We start from the raw sequence: 14,249 nt of genomic DNA, 5'->3' as shown, positions 1-14,249 counted from the left end.
ACTTTTGACGAAATCTCCCTGTAGAAGTTTGAAAGCAGTTGCAAGACAAAATGTTAATTCTGTAAAAAGTGGCTCGTTTAGCAATTCAAATGAAACTGTATTTGAAATGAAAAGAAAGCTTTGTCCGAGCCATTGTTGTCTAAAACATTGCTCGCGCTCCGGTTGTATCGCATTCTTCCTGGTTTACTAGCAGGGGTAATGTCCACTTGGGATTTAAGGCGAATCACTTGCCCCTGATTCGTAATTTACAAACTTTTCTCGCGTTCTCCTAGCATCCCATTTGGGTTATCACATCAGGAAACCGATAGAAAGTGCCGTATATTGCTTTATTAACGTACGGCCATGCATACTTAGCATAAGTTTTTTGGGAGAGCCGTTTTTTTGGTTTCCGCAAAACAACTTGTCATTACGTTGATTCATGCAGAGTTAAACTGTTTCTTAATTACATGCGCATCACGTTTGGTTCACCTTAAGAACTGAATAACCTTGAACGTACATGAGCTCACCATAAGCTCGATACAGGTGGGCATATTGAAAGATATGATAATCATTTTAAGAAATATCCTCTAAAAACAAGAATATCAATACTAGTGTTATTATCATTGGTCTCCTTCTGAAGAGAAGGTCGATAAGAGATTAAGTTTACCCGTTACGTTGAAGACCTTCAACACTATAAATCATTTTTAGTTCTTTGTACCCAGTTTAAAGGCTGAATAAGCTAATGTTGCTTCAACATTTTATTTCGAAGGGTCGACTTTATAAGTAACGTTCACATGATGGACAAGGGATTCTTTCCGTTAACAAAACCTTCGAAGGGTCGTCTCAGTCAACTATGCTAGTGACCTGAGGCTCAGCGTAAAACCTCACAAAAAGCGCGCTTTGTTCCGTTTTTTCCCTGAAAGTCCCTAATTAAAAAACTGTTGAAGGGAATAAAAACTGGTAGGAATTCATTGATTCTGGTTTTCGCATTATCACGTTTTGTCGCAAAATTACCGTCCTCTATTTGTTCAGCTCAAACTTCTGTCCGTCAATGGAAAAAAGTTGCAGATAGTGGAAAAAAGTAGCAGATAATCATTGTAGAGGTGACTTTTCTGCCAAAAAATAGTTAACAGTTAAGAGTAGAAACGGAGAAAACAAAGCAGCGCAACCGACATAATTTGCTTCATAGTAATTAACTCAGTTTTGTGAAGCTGCTTCTGCTATTGTAGTGCTAAGTCGTTTTAGTAAAATTATCAATTATCAAGGAACTTTTCACCTCTTACTTAGTAAACCGATGGGAAACCAAGGGTTGTGTAAGCTCGTGTACCCCAAAATTTAAACTGGAACCATCAATATAGCCATTAACTTGGAAGCTATAAAACCTAATTACATGCGTCATCGTCGAAATATGTGAATGAACTTATACCACAGTGGGTCAATATAGGAATTATGAGATGGGACGCGCATACGAGCGGTGCATGTATAATTTAAAATAATACCGTGTGAAAATGTTCAATTGAGTCTATGTGTCTAATTAATGAACCTAGAATATCTTTAGAAAATTAAGATAGACTGGGAAAATGAGCGATTTCTGGTTGTTGTGGTTAAAATTTCGGGTCGTCAAAATGTCAAGTAAATTATGAAATTCTTAGAGCGATGTTTTGAACAGCTGTTCACAGTGGTTCGCTCATTTGCACAAACAAGTTTGTAGATAATGACAACCATCTAGCGTGATGTTTGCCCGAAAGGATAGCTTCAAAAAAAGTCCTTACATCGGATTTGCTATTTTGGCCAACCAATTTGGTGAAAACTCCTTCATGAATGAAGACTGTGTTTAAGTTGAAATTAGGAAAAAAAATCTCAGATATGTGGATCAGTTGACAGAGCTTTGTAATTCTTTCCACTTGTTTGTTTCCACAAGTTCAAGTTCAAGTTCAAGTTTTTTTATTAATAATATTGTAAGTTAGGTTTTCCATCAACACATATATTGGCTTGAGTGCAACCAAATTGATTTTAGGCGGCCTCTCGTGGATGGTTCTGGGGGTAAACGGGAAAAGCCGTTTTGAAGGTGGAAAACAGATTTGTAAACTGAATGAGAGTTAATGAATCAATGATAAATATAAAATTTTGAACAACCTCTTAAACTTGGAAGAGGCTAGCAAGGTGCTCTTTTCTCGATGAAAAGATTCAGATTCTTTCCCTTTTCCATATGGACTGGTAATTATCACATTTCAACGCCGTTTTACCATCCAAACACTTGTTATTAATACCGTGAAGTGTTTACTTCCTTTATTTAAAGATCGCTATAGAAACAGTTCTAGCAAATGAGTAAAATCATTGTCCCACTCACGGGCGCTTATTAAGCTTTCTCGTCATCGTTTTATGGAAATGTGCGTCCAGCAAGATCTAAATTATGCTTTTGGCTTCGTTTCAGGCGCCAACTGTGTAAGGTTTAACCAACCCCTTAACAACCAGGTCAATGAATTAATGGTCAAAGCAACGAAAATACGGAAAAACAAACTTTGTCGAGTAGTTATGAATACGATTACGTCAGTTCAAAATAATTTTCCGTTTTGAACAACTCGGTTCCTGCCGCGGCCTAATTGCGGAGATAAGGTTAATAATAATAGCGTGACTGGTTAGCTACCTAAATATAGATCAGGCGAATCCATAAGAAAGAGCTGGTGGATATTTTTTTCCGTGTATGTTTAAGCGAATGTTCGTTTACTAGACTAAACCAAAATGTGGATCGTCGGTTCTTTTTTCGTCTTCACAACTTGTACAAGTCTGTTTGGTAAGTCTCTTGTACTGAAGCTTCTTGAAATGAAACTTGAAATTATTACTGTTGCTGTACGCATATGCACAATTTAACTTGGTGATTATTTCTTAGCCCTATTTGGTTAGTGCAACTCGATTGAAATCTAATGTCTCTAGAAAAACTTCAGGTAGGAAAAGACATCTGGAAAGTTACGATATTCATCAGTTAAGCTTCTTGTCATCTCTTTAAAAACTAATTTAGTGGACAACATTCAAATTGTTTAAGGCTACTCATTGTTTGTCATTAAAGCTGATGTTCCATCCTTGAGCAAATGCAGGCTGAAACATTTCCTGCTGCAGTTATTTTGTTATACTTTAAGTTCTAATCTGTGTAAGTTCTCCTGGTAAATTTCTGACATAGTAACTCTGTAAGGGAATGATCTAGCTGCATGCAAATACAGCTAACCTGGTTAGCTAATATTCATTAGATATCATCATTATTTGGGTGGATTGTAGACCTCAAACATAAAACGGCATAAATCTTCCAGCAGATAGTAAACAAACACTTTTCAATTTTTTTCCGTTTTCCTCACTGTTAAAGATGGATTCAGAATTTTTATTTTGTCTTGAAAAATTGAAGATCATGTTCCTTAGGTTTTTAAAATATCGTAATAACTTATTGGCATTCCTTGCTAAGAAAAAGAAATAGGTGAATAAATAAAGAAGAATAAAGTATGATATTAAAAAATTATTGGATGAGGTTTTTGTGATATCCGGAACTGAATCAAGGCCGAAGGCTGAGGCTGATAACACTAACCGAGACTATACTATACTTTCTTTTAGTATTTTCCGAATCTTTATCTTCAAGTAATTTTGTCAATTTCTCGCTGGGTCGATGAAGCTAATCGAAAAGCCGTACTTACTTCGCTGTCCGTGAACTTGACATGGGCCATTGCAGAAACGTAAGAGGACTGGGAAAGAGTGAGGCTGTTTTCCGTTTGTTTGAAAAACTAAGATATTCAAATGAAAGATCAACTAAATTTGAGAGTCTTAAGCAAGAATAGAATTATTTAGTGGAGGAAAATGGCAAAATGACAGCTTTTCAAATATCACCTAAAATAGAGAGTTTGTATGCATTGGGTAGACAGGGCTTAATATTATAAGGGTTTGTATGGAATTTTTGCAACTTTTGCAAGGTTCCAATTTAGACACTTTTCCGCTGAAAACTCTCAAACTTGGCTGGGTAGGTTTTCATTTAGTAACATTTCAGTTGAAGTGTTTAGATTTTCAATGTAATCAATATAAGAAACTCGTCCCAGTCCTCTCAAGTTTCTGCAATGGCCTATGGCTCAACCGGAAATCATGCATTGCGCGCGCAACCTAGGTACAGATTAGTGAATAATCTGTAGGTTGCGCTGTTTCCCAGAATTAACTGTGGGCGTTTAGCCAATGAGAAGACAGATGGTGACTACAATGTATAATAACATGAATAATCAGTGGAGAGTTCTGAGTTAGCAGCCGCAGCCGAAGCCGAAGCCGAAGGCTAAGGCAGATAACACATGCACAGACACGAAGTTTAATAATTCAATATATCATGCGAAAACCAAATTTAATAACTGTTTTATCACACATTCTTTTAAACAATCTGCAAAGTTTGACAACACTACACGGACGAGGGGCTGGAAAACTAGGCAGACTTTGAACTCGACGACATGATGATTCAATAGCTGCTGTAGATACTGGGTTATCATGTCAACCTGGTCCGCTTTTGTATAATGATAGTATGTTCTCGAAAAATCAAAGTTTTCATGCTATGTATATGTTTAATAAACATAACTATACATTCTTTATTTTTATGCTTAGACACGCTTGAGTCATTTGTCTCCTTTATTTGCTATAGACTATTCCAGTGCTAAAATAAGATAGCTAAACAGCGCAAGTTTTGCTATTTCAGGTACGGAAATTCTTGATAAGTACTCATCACAGGATTTCATTCTTATTCATAGCATTAACAAATGCAACGTCGAATGCAACCACAACGATTCCGGCAAGTGCTGATAAGTTTGGTTTGATCTTTGAGCTAAAATATGAGAATAATTTACTGGCATATAAATCCATTGTAGTGACAATATATTGTTAATCTGGTTTTTCCTTTACAGACCGTAGATCTTTGTTCGGCGAGTAATCTTAGGAGGGGAATTACTTTTGCTCTATTTTCTCCTTTATGAAGGGCATTTTTAGGTCAGGCGGGCTGATATCGGTATTGCCAACTACAGTTTTACTAGGTAAAGAGGGAGATATGTGTGAAATTCCAAATTAGGTTTGTCATGTGATTGATCTGGGAACAGTGAAGAGTGTTGAATGCCACTCAGTATGTTATTCACTCTCTCAGTCGCAAAAGAATCTAATTTCAATATCTACATTTAATCGAGCTCGGTTTATCGTTGCTAGTTTTTAAAATAGGTTTTTCAAAAACGATCTCGAAAAATGCCTCTTACTCGCCATTATACGATATTTTGTTCATTAGTAAAAATTTCCACTCTTTTTGTTAATTAAAAGACATTTTCGATGAAACTTCTGCTTGTATGTCTTTTATACTTTATTTATTCATATTTTCCCGAAAGAAGAGATAATATAAGTAAGGGTGTCTACTTTCAACTGATACTAGTTTTTAGAGACGAAACCCGACATTGTTATGCCTTTTAAACACAATGACTTTACTATGACTGTTAGCCCCCGTATCGAGTTAGATTGGGACAAGAAAACAGCCACTTGAGACAGATGAGTTTTCGATGATCATGAACTCAGCTCATTCCATAACAACTAATGTGCAGCTAACGAAGTGACCACTTTCAATTTATTCAAGTTTTGTTACGTGTTTCGCTCGTTGCTGAGTTGTGTGCTTGTGGTAAACACTATTCCGGAAGTGTGCCATTGACTTTGAGAAGTGGCAAACTTATGGTGTCATTTGTTTTCGCTTTCCGAGGATAACATAGGTGCAAGTGTTTAGTAAAATAAGCGCGACTAACTTTATAATTTGGGATTTTGTTGGGGAAGATGTAAGAGAAGACCTACTGAAGGTTTAGGGTAGGTTAAAGAAATATATCCACTTACATCGTTAAGCAACAGTATCAATAATACATACATGTGCCTCTTGGAATCGAAGGCGTTAAAGCTTTTGGTGTTCAATTGGCTACGAGAATTTCAAAAGCCTCTAAGCAACGCGGCTCGACTACCTATTGGATCATTAGTAAGTGAAATCAATCGTCGACAAGAAAAAATATTGGTCACGAGATGATCTTTCAAATACCGAATTTTTTTATAAGGAAGGTATCGCCAAATTATTAACTACAAGCTATTGAAAGCAGTTCTGGATCCTAATCGTTTGGTGCCAATTGTGATTGAAAAAGCGCTTCATTATCGAGTGTTGTAACACGAAAGCTAATCAAGTCCAATTAGCTAATTTAAAAAGAAAAAAAAAAGGACGTAAATACTGTCAGGGAGACAATGAAAACTCACACCAGATGGTGGTGCGATTTTTTTAGACAAACACAGAGCGTAGCATAGCATACGAAACGCACTGAAATTGACATCACTTTTGACTCTCAACGATTATTTCTCCAATGGTTTTTGATGCCTTAGAACTTGAGTGAGCTAAAAAGTTATGAATTACCTCACTTGAACCGCTGTTTGCATCTCTTCTCAGGTCCAGTTGTTTTAGCACAAGAACAGCACCACATAATGCAGTCAGCTGAGTATCGCTTACGAAAAGCTCTACTTTCTTCGTACGACAAAATGATTCGTCCGGTTTTGAGGCCGAAAGATGTTGTCGATGTCACATTCGATGTGCAGTTCCAGGCTCTAAGTGCAGTGGTAAGCGAAGCTTAACCTGATATCTCATGATGTTAAGCAATTTGCAGCAGCTGTTAACATCTTAATGTTATGTGTTAACGGGTAAGTTACATCTGGGACAAAAAAAAAAAAATGAAACAGACAGACAAAAAACAAAAGCAGCAACATCAACCAAAAATGGCTAGTGAATTATTCCGAAGATAAAAAGGAAAATAAATCCAGCTGGTCGAGGGGCCTGTTCTGTCGCACTTCGTCGTAATCGTCGCACTTTGTAATACCTGCAGCACTTCGTAGTAAAATTATTGAATTTTGTAATAACACGTCACACTAAAAAATAAAAAATTTGTCGCACTCTATAATATTTTAAACTGTCATACTTATCTGAAAGTTTGACGGTTATTACAAGTGCGATACAACGTTGATGAATTGTGGGCACAAAACATCTACTTTCACTTAAGTAGTCTACCATCCCCGTGAACCAAATCGCTGCATTCCCAAGCTCAAAGATACATTGAGAATGCATTTCTAAAATTTGATGTTTTCTCTTATAAAGCCTTGCTAAAAACCCAAACGATGAAAATTAATGCCACAAAAAAAATTTGTTTCCTGAGGGAGCAGACTACTCTGACCACCACAAAGACCGATATCATTAGGATTCAATTCTGTCGGTGAGCTTTGAAATAAGGAAACACATTGACAGGTGACTGTCTGTTCGGATGTTTTTGAAGTCAAAGTATGTGTATTTCCCACCATAATCCCTCCTAAAATATCCTTAACTTTTGAATCTGAACTTTTGTCACGCAGGACAACAAACAGCAAGTCATTACAGTTGACACAGTGATCACACAGGTAAGATTGGTCAACATATAGTTCAGTATCAAGAGTTTAACAAAATTCACACGTACTTTTGCTTCGTGCAAAAACGCAGAGCAAGACCAAGGACTAGATTTCAAATGAATGATGACAATCGGGCTCTTTAAGTACTAGAAAAATCCTTTTCTTAAAAACGTTTTGGATTTTTTAATCTTTTCCTTTTATTTCATTTCAAAAAGAATTTGGCGATCAACGCCGGGCAATGTAAGTCATTCTTCCATCTATTTACCCATACCTCCTTGTATTCTTGTCAGTTCAGATTTAACAAATGGTAAACACCACAGCGTACGCTATTGAGTTATGGCTGTACGCGGGAGGTTGCTAAGCACGAAAGAAGCGTAAGAGTCGCTCGAGGCGATAGCCGAGAGCGACTCTAGCTTCTTGAGTGCTTAGCAAACCTCCCAAGTGCATCCATAACTCAATAGTGTACGCTGTGGTGTTTACCATTTGTTTTATAACATAACATTGATACATTGTAGCTAAAGAGTTCCCTTTTATTTAACAAATCTTACGTGACTAGAAAAAACAAGCGCGCGCAGAAAAATAGTCTTTGCATTTGCTCACGTCAGCAGCGTACACCCATGGGAAAATGGGGGACGCTAAATTGACCAATCAGAGCGCGCGCTTTACTTTGGTTATGTTATAATAAATTTTTCGAATCGTTAATTTATGAACTTTTGCTTTCGCTCATTGATGATTCACTCATACCTCCTTATACCCTTGTTCAGATTAAACGTTGGTGATATTTAACAATTATTAGCCGAAGGCGAGGTGAATATCGTCGAATAATCCCCGAGGCGAAGTCGAGGGGATTATTCGACAATATCCACCGAACCTGAGGCGAATAATTGTTTTAGTAGAATTTCAGAGCTGAACAACAGAGAAATTTCTAAAATCATAACATTTTAGTAACATTTATTAACATTCTATTTTAACATTTTGTATAAACCGCGTGGAGCGGTTTATATAGCGTCATATATGGAACCGCTTGACAAATCAGATTGCTGGAAACTCTTTGCTCAGCTCTGAAATTATACTAATATGAGTTATACAGCAAAATTTAACAGAAGTAGTAACTAAAGCCAAGCTGCAGCGCAGGTTTATGAGTTTTTCCAATCTGGTTCGCAGAAATGGGATAATCCCTATCTTCGGTGGGATCCTACCACGTATGACAACATAACGGTGATCCTTGTGGATCCAAAAGAAGTATGGGTTCCCGATATTGTACTTGAAAACAAGTGAGTTGAACTCTTCCACATGTGAATGGCATTTAGTTTACCTGCGGCTGGGTTAATAGTAAGCTGGCTAAACAGTAAGCGATAAACAATTCTCTCGTTCGACAATTCAAATCAGGTGAAATGAGGTTTCTTTGCAGTCCTTTTTCCTGACATGTACATGTGCACTTTTCTACATCTATCTCTTTTCTAAATAAAAGGACTGTATAAAAGTAAAAAAATTCAGTATGGTTAAGGGCGTTGACTATATCCCCGCGATAATAATCAAAATCCACTATCTGCGAGGCTCAGGTCCTATCAGACAAAAATTTATTTGATATTATAATAATTTGTTACATGGCTTGAATTTTGATACATCCTGTCAGCCATGTGTTCTATCAGTATATGGATTAATCGTTTTTTCAGTGTTACAGTGCTTTCCCCTTGTTTCGTTTGCTTGTTATGTTCTGTCTTGTTATTTTAATTTTAAGCACCTTTTATGTAAGGGACTTTCGTTTCTTGGCTAAGATAGAGTACCTTTCCATGCGTGTTTAGGCTTAAATGGTTTTCTTAATCCTCAAACATTCTCTTTCTTCTTATTTCCAGCGCCGATGATGAAGTCGTTCAGGCAGGCCACTTGGAAAAGTTCCGTAGTTGGGTGGTCTTGAACAGTGGTGGAAATAACTTGTGGTTATCTCCAGCGACGTTTAAAAGCACCTGCAAACTAAATGTCCAGTTCTTTCCCTTTGACAAACAGGAGTGCAACATGTTGTTTCGTTCACTAACGGCTGATCGCACTCTTTTAAATATTTACACCAAAGAAATTGACAGTGATGATCCAGATGAAGGTAAGAGTACATTCAACTATTGGTGCAACGGGCTGAAAAGGGGAAACAAATTAGAGAGGTCAGTAATTTCCAGCGAAGTCACCGGGTATTATCTACGAGACTGGAAAGGAGGGAGGCTGAGACCGATGCTCTTTACAACCCTCTTGAGACACTCATCGGCAAAGGATCAAACCTAATACTAATACTAATACTAATGCCTCAGCCTTTTCCATGCTATTTATGCACCGATCAATTCGGAGCTTCAAAATCCCCTCCGGGCAACCTACGGGCATTCGACCGTCGTCCTTGCCCGAAGGGTTGAGAGTTTGAACCTTGCCTAGGTAGGGTAGCGAATATGAACCAGCGGAATCCATGTGCTGTAAGTTTAAACATGGAGGAGTTTAAAGTTAAGGAGTCTCATTCCGCGAGCAAACGGCCTGGAAGAAACATTTACTCATCGTAAAATGATGCTTACGAGGGAAAAATCCAACAGAGGCACCAAAAGCCAATACTTGACTCTGCCAAATTCCACAATATTCTTTGATCATACAAAGAAACGTTAAATAAAAGAATTGCGCATGAGCGGGGGCCTTTGAATGCAATTTTTGGCCTTGGGAGAGGGCAGTAATTTGAACAAACCAATTTTCAAAAGTCTAAAGCCCGCAGTGGGGAAGGGGGTTCCCGGAGGAGATTTTGAAGCTTCCAATTGATCGACGCATTATGAGTTTGATAAGGGAAAATTTTTGGCCACTCATTTTGTATTATTACTCCAAAGCACTAGGGCCGTCTTAAGGGCGCGAAGTTGACGTGGTAACAACTTGACGTTTTCATAGCATAATGATCCTCATGATGGATCACCTTTCAACTTGCCCCTGAAGGGAAAGCCTTTTGCATCCCGTTATTCTTAGATGACGTTCAATAATGTTGGTTGGGGTCACTCTCAGTGATACTGGATCCATCCATGTTACTTCTTTCAGAGCTTAGACTCACCACATCAAACGGTTATTGGTCACTGAGGAGCATTGAGGTCAAGACAGAGGATATTACGAAGCACTTCCGGATATTCAGCGAGGTTAAAGTTTCATTTTCTATTGGTCGCAAACCCTTGTTCTTTGTTCTTTTCTCCATCGTCCCATGCATGATCATTGGCATGCTGGTTCTTGTAAGCTTCTTTATCCCCGTGGAGAGTGGTGAGAGGATTGGATTGTGTGCAACGATTTTGCTGGCAGTTAGCGTTTACCTACTTGTCGTTACTGATCAGCTTCCGGAACAGTCTGATACACTGCCCCTCATTGGTGTTTATTACATTACGATCATGTTTGAAATCGGCCTGGCGCTTGCCGCCACAGTTCTCGTTCTGAGGGTTCACCACGCGACTTCAGAACCACCCCGCATCTTGACTTGTATTACAGGTGAGAAAAGTAGGATAATGACAATATTTTAGCAGGGAGCCCATGGACGTCACCAAAAGGTGTTCTTCAGTGGGGCCCTGAAATAATCAACTCTATCACAATTAAGAGCCAGTTTATAAACGAATGCCCACTTGAGTGACAATAGCAACGAAAATCTTGAGACAAAAGGGCCATTCGACAATAGTGATAGCTATGACATAATTACTGAAAATTTAATTTTGCCAAAGGCTGCTGCAGTACGACAATAACGGTAGTTGTGACATCAATCGTGTGATAACCGTGGCTGCGGGAAGCTGTGAACTTGAAAGCAAAATCGATACGACCATAAATCTATGAGTCTGATATATTGAATATGAAGAATGCCGTTTGGCTAAACCATGTCTTGATTTTTCAGCAATCAACAGGCTCGGTTGCTTCCGCTGCACTCAAAAACCACGACGAAGAGAGGTTCCCCGTTCTCCTGTAATTATAAATTCTAGAATCACAGCAGAAAATAACACGAACAAGGGGGAGAGAAATGATAATCTGGAGTTAGAAGATGTGAAGAAGCAGATACCAGACACACTCAGTCGGGTAAGGAACTCAACAACGAGTGGAATGTCTATCATTCAAGTCGAAGACGAAGAAGAAGCTAACCAGAAAATGTGGAGGGAGATCGCTCGTGCGCTCGACCGAATGTTTTTCTGGTTGTTTTTGGCGCTATTTGTGTCTTCGTCCATTGCAATATACTCGCAAGCAGGACGGCTATCGTCGCTGAATTGAGGCATGCGAGGATTTATACGTTTATTGAGCCTTAATCATAGCTGAATCAAGTTTACTCCTTTTCGTATAACGTCAGTCGAAAGTGTAGCAAATCCTTACATTTACTAGGCTAAAGATCATCTACACTTACTTGTGTGCAATGAAAAAGTATCGAACATGTAAGTCAGAATATTCTCGCCAGTGATTTTATGGCAGTTTGTGGCTTGGTATCGTAAATAACTTTGATTTCGTTGTTTTTGTAGTTTTGTAGTTTGGAATTACAAAGCAGTAACTATTACAAATACTGAAGATAAACGACCTTTATAAAAACAGGATAGCTGACGTAAAGTATACGTTATTCTTAAGATAGAGCGTTGTCACGCGATATAGATGAAAATATATATATGCATGCACATGCAACAAAACCTTTGAGAGGACACGTTGAAGTGGTGCTCAGTACCTATGTTGATAAGTACTGTAAGAACAAACTTGATTGAGATTTGACTGAAATACATGGAAGCTTTGTGATTAGATTTCGTCAACAAATCTACGCAGAGTAAACTGGGGTAAATGTTAGAATCCAGTACTGTAAGTTAAGAAACGGTTGCAAAAATCGTCTGTTTGCTATTTAATTTTTTTTGATTAAACGCAAATAAAACCAAACCATTTAATCTAGTTAATTTTAAAAAGAAATAATTATTCCCCCCCCCCCCTCGATTTCATTGCCGTATAAAATGTAATATAGGAATCTCAAGCTTGACCAGTTTCATTGACATATTTAGAGAGGCTTATAGTGTCAAGAAACACCAATTTAAATCCGCGCGTACGAGAATTGGATCCTTTGGGAAAGAGGCTTGATTGAGAAAAGTAGTTGCTTCAAGATCAGGAAATGCTTGCATTTTTGAGAAATCTGTTGATACCCGACCATTATTGAGGAACAAATAGAAATTACGCAGAAGTGCTTTATTGCCTTCCTCATGTACATAACCAATCTGCCAGGGTGTCTTGGGCAGGCGACTCCGCGTTGATTTACATTAATCTGACTACCTTTGGTAGTGCTTGGAAGGAGTTAAGTGGGCTATGAATGTAGATCTCAAATGCGTTAAGGAGTTGCGCTTGGCCAATAAATTGACCCTTGATGTCACAAAAGCCGATTTCATAAGAATTACCTGGCTCCCATTACAATCTGAGAATCCTTCCATCTCAGCCGTGTGTTAAAATTGATGACAAAAGCCTGAGACAAATTTTGCAGAGTGAGGAGCTTGGTGCTAAAAAATAGATCTTCATCTCTCTTGGAGAAACCACATTAAAAAGGTGACCCAGAAAGTCATTTCAGGAATGGGAGCCTCTAGGCAGGTTCGGGATTTCGTAGACAGAGCCACCCGAGTTAATATCTATAATGCATTATTAGTATAATTTCAGACCTAAGCAAAGAGTTTCCAGCAACCTGATTGGTCGAGCGGTTCCTTATGTGACGTTATATAAGTCGCTCCACGCGGTTTATATAAAATGTTAAAATAAAATGTTAATAAATGTTACTAAAATATTATGATTTTAGAAATTTCTCTGTTGTTCAGCTCTGAAATTCTACTAAAACAATTATTCGCCTCAGGTTCGGTGAATATCGTCGAATAATCCCCTCGACTTCGTCTCGTGGATTATTCGACGATATTCACCGAACCTGAGGCGAATAATTGTTAAATATAACCACATCCAAGCACTGCAGGCTACAAAAGTTGCAAAATATAAATTGGCCACCGTTACGATTATAAAAGCTGACGTTTCGAGCGCTAGCCCTTCGTCGGAGCGAATATGGGAATTGTGGGTTGTGTGTGCTTTTAAAGGCAGAAAAAGGAGCTACGTGATTGGTGGGAACATGGCAACGAATAACACGAATAAATTAGTGGAATGAAAAGCGTTCGTTGATATCTGTGGGATTTAGACTGCCGGTTTGAAAGATGAGCTTTTGTTCAAGAGTTTTCCGGCTTTCCGTGGTACTAAGTGTAAAGTATTTGTTGATATATTCAAATTATAAGCCTGGCATACTCATGATGCTTATAAGCAGTGTTATTTATGTGTCAGAGGCTCTCAGTGCCTGGGGCTGGGAAACCTTAGACACCGGGCAAGGTCCAAAGCTAAAGAAATGTTTGAAGCACTTAACTGGTTGGCTCCAAGTTGTCTTGCTGGCCCAGTCGTACGAGAGAGTGACACTACTCATTATAATCATAGGGAGTCTTCCAACTAAATGCAGTTGCCTTTCCCTTGGACCGGACACATTGATTTCCATACAGCTTGGTGGGTATCAGCTCTTGCATTTGAACCAAAAATGGACCATTCAAGAAAACATCACACATACTTGCATTGACACCTACATCGAAACTCTCAAGAGTTTATGTTGCTACCACTTCTTGCTTGACCGACGTAAAGTCAGAGGTATGTGAAGGCATTCATCATCCATTGATTGAAACAAGAGATTTAGTAAGAGGATACGACGTTACGAATACTCACTACTTGTCCCTTTCACCTTTTTTTTTTTAATTCAAAAGGTCACCCAGCCACACAGCTTCAGCACATCACACTCAATCGGTTTCATT

General features: G+C 38.4%; 1 protein-coding gene across 1 annotated transcript; it reads left to right on the top strand.

Moving 5' to 3' along the window:
- Positions 1-2,282: 2,282 nt before the first annotated feature.
- LOC111338816 (neuronal acetylcholine receptor subunit beta-3) lies at positions 2,283-12,330 on the top strand. The gene is made up of 7 exons (XM_022945348.2): positions 2,283-2,773; positions 6,443-6,609; positions 7,393-7,437; positions 8,590-8,699; positions 9,282-9,523; positions 10,480-10,914; positions 11,309-12,330. Exons 1-7 carry the CDS (start codon positions 2,722-2,724, stop codon positions 11,674-11,676), a joined length of 1,419 nt encoding a protein of 472 aa, XP_022801083.2. The 5' UTR covers positions 2,283-2,721; the 3' UTR covers positions 11,677-12,330.
- Positions 12,331-14,249: the final 1,919 nt, after the last annotated feature.

Source organism: Stylophora pistillata, chromosome 9, assembly GCF_964205215.1.
Source record: "Stylophora pistillata chromosome 9, jaStyPist1.2, whole genome shotgun sequence".
Taxonomy (NCBI): Eukaryota; Metazoa; Cnidaria; class Anthozoa; order Scleractinia; family Pocilloporidae; genus Stylophora; species Stylophora pistillata.
This window is presented reverse-complemented; position numbering and strand designations above follow the sequence as displayed.

What these genes read in the sequence shown, in the direction of transcription:
- LOC111338816 (XM_022945348.2), top strand. Translation starts at nt 2,722, where the DNA reads ATGTGGATCGTCGGTTCTTTTTTCGTCTTCACAACTTGTACAAGTCTG. An exon ending in TCCAGGCTCTAAGTGCAGTG is followed by an intron (nt 6,610 to 7,392) that starts GTAAGCGAAGCT and finishes TTTGTCACGCAG; the next exon opens with GACAACAAACAGCAAGTCAT. An exon ending in GATATTGTACTTGAAAACAA is followed by an intron (nt 8,700 to 9,281) that starts GTGAGTTGAACT and finishes TCTTATTTCCAG; the next exon opens with CGCCGATGATGAAGTCGTTC.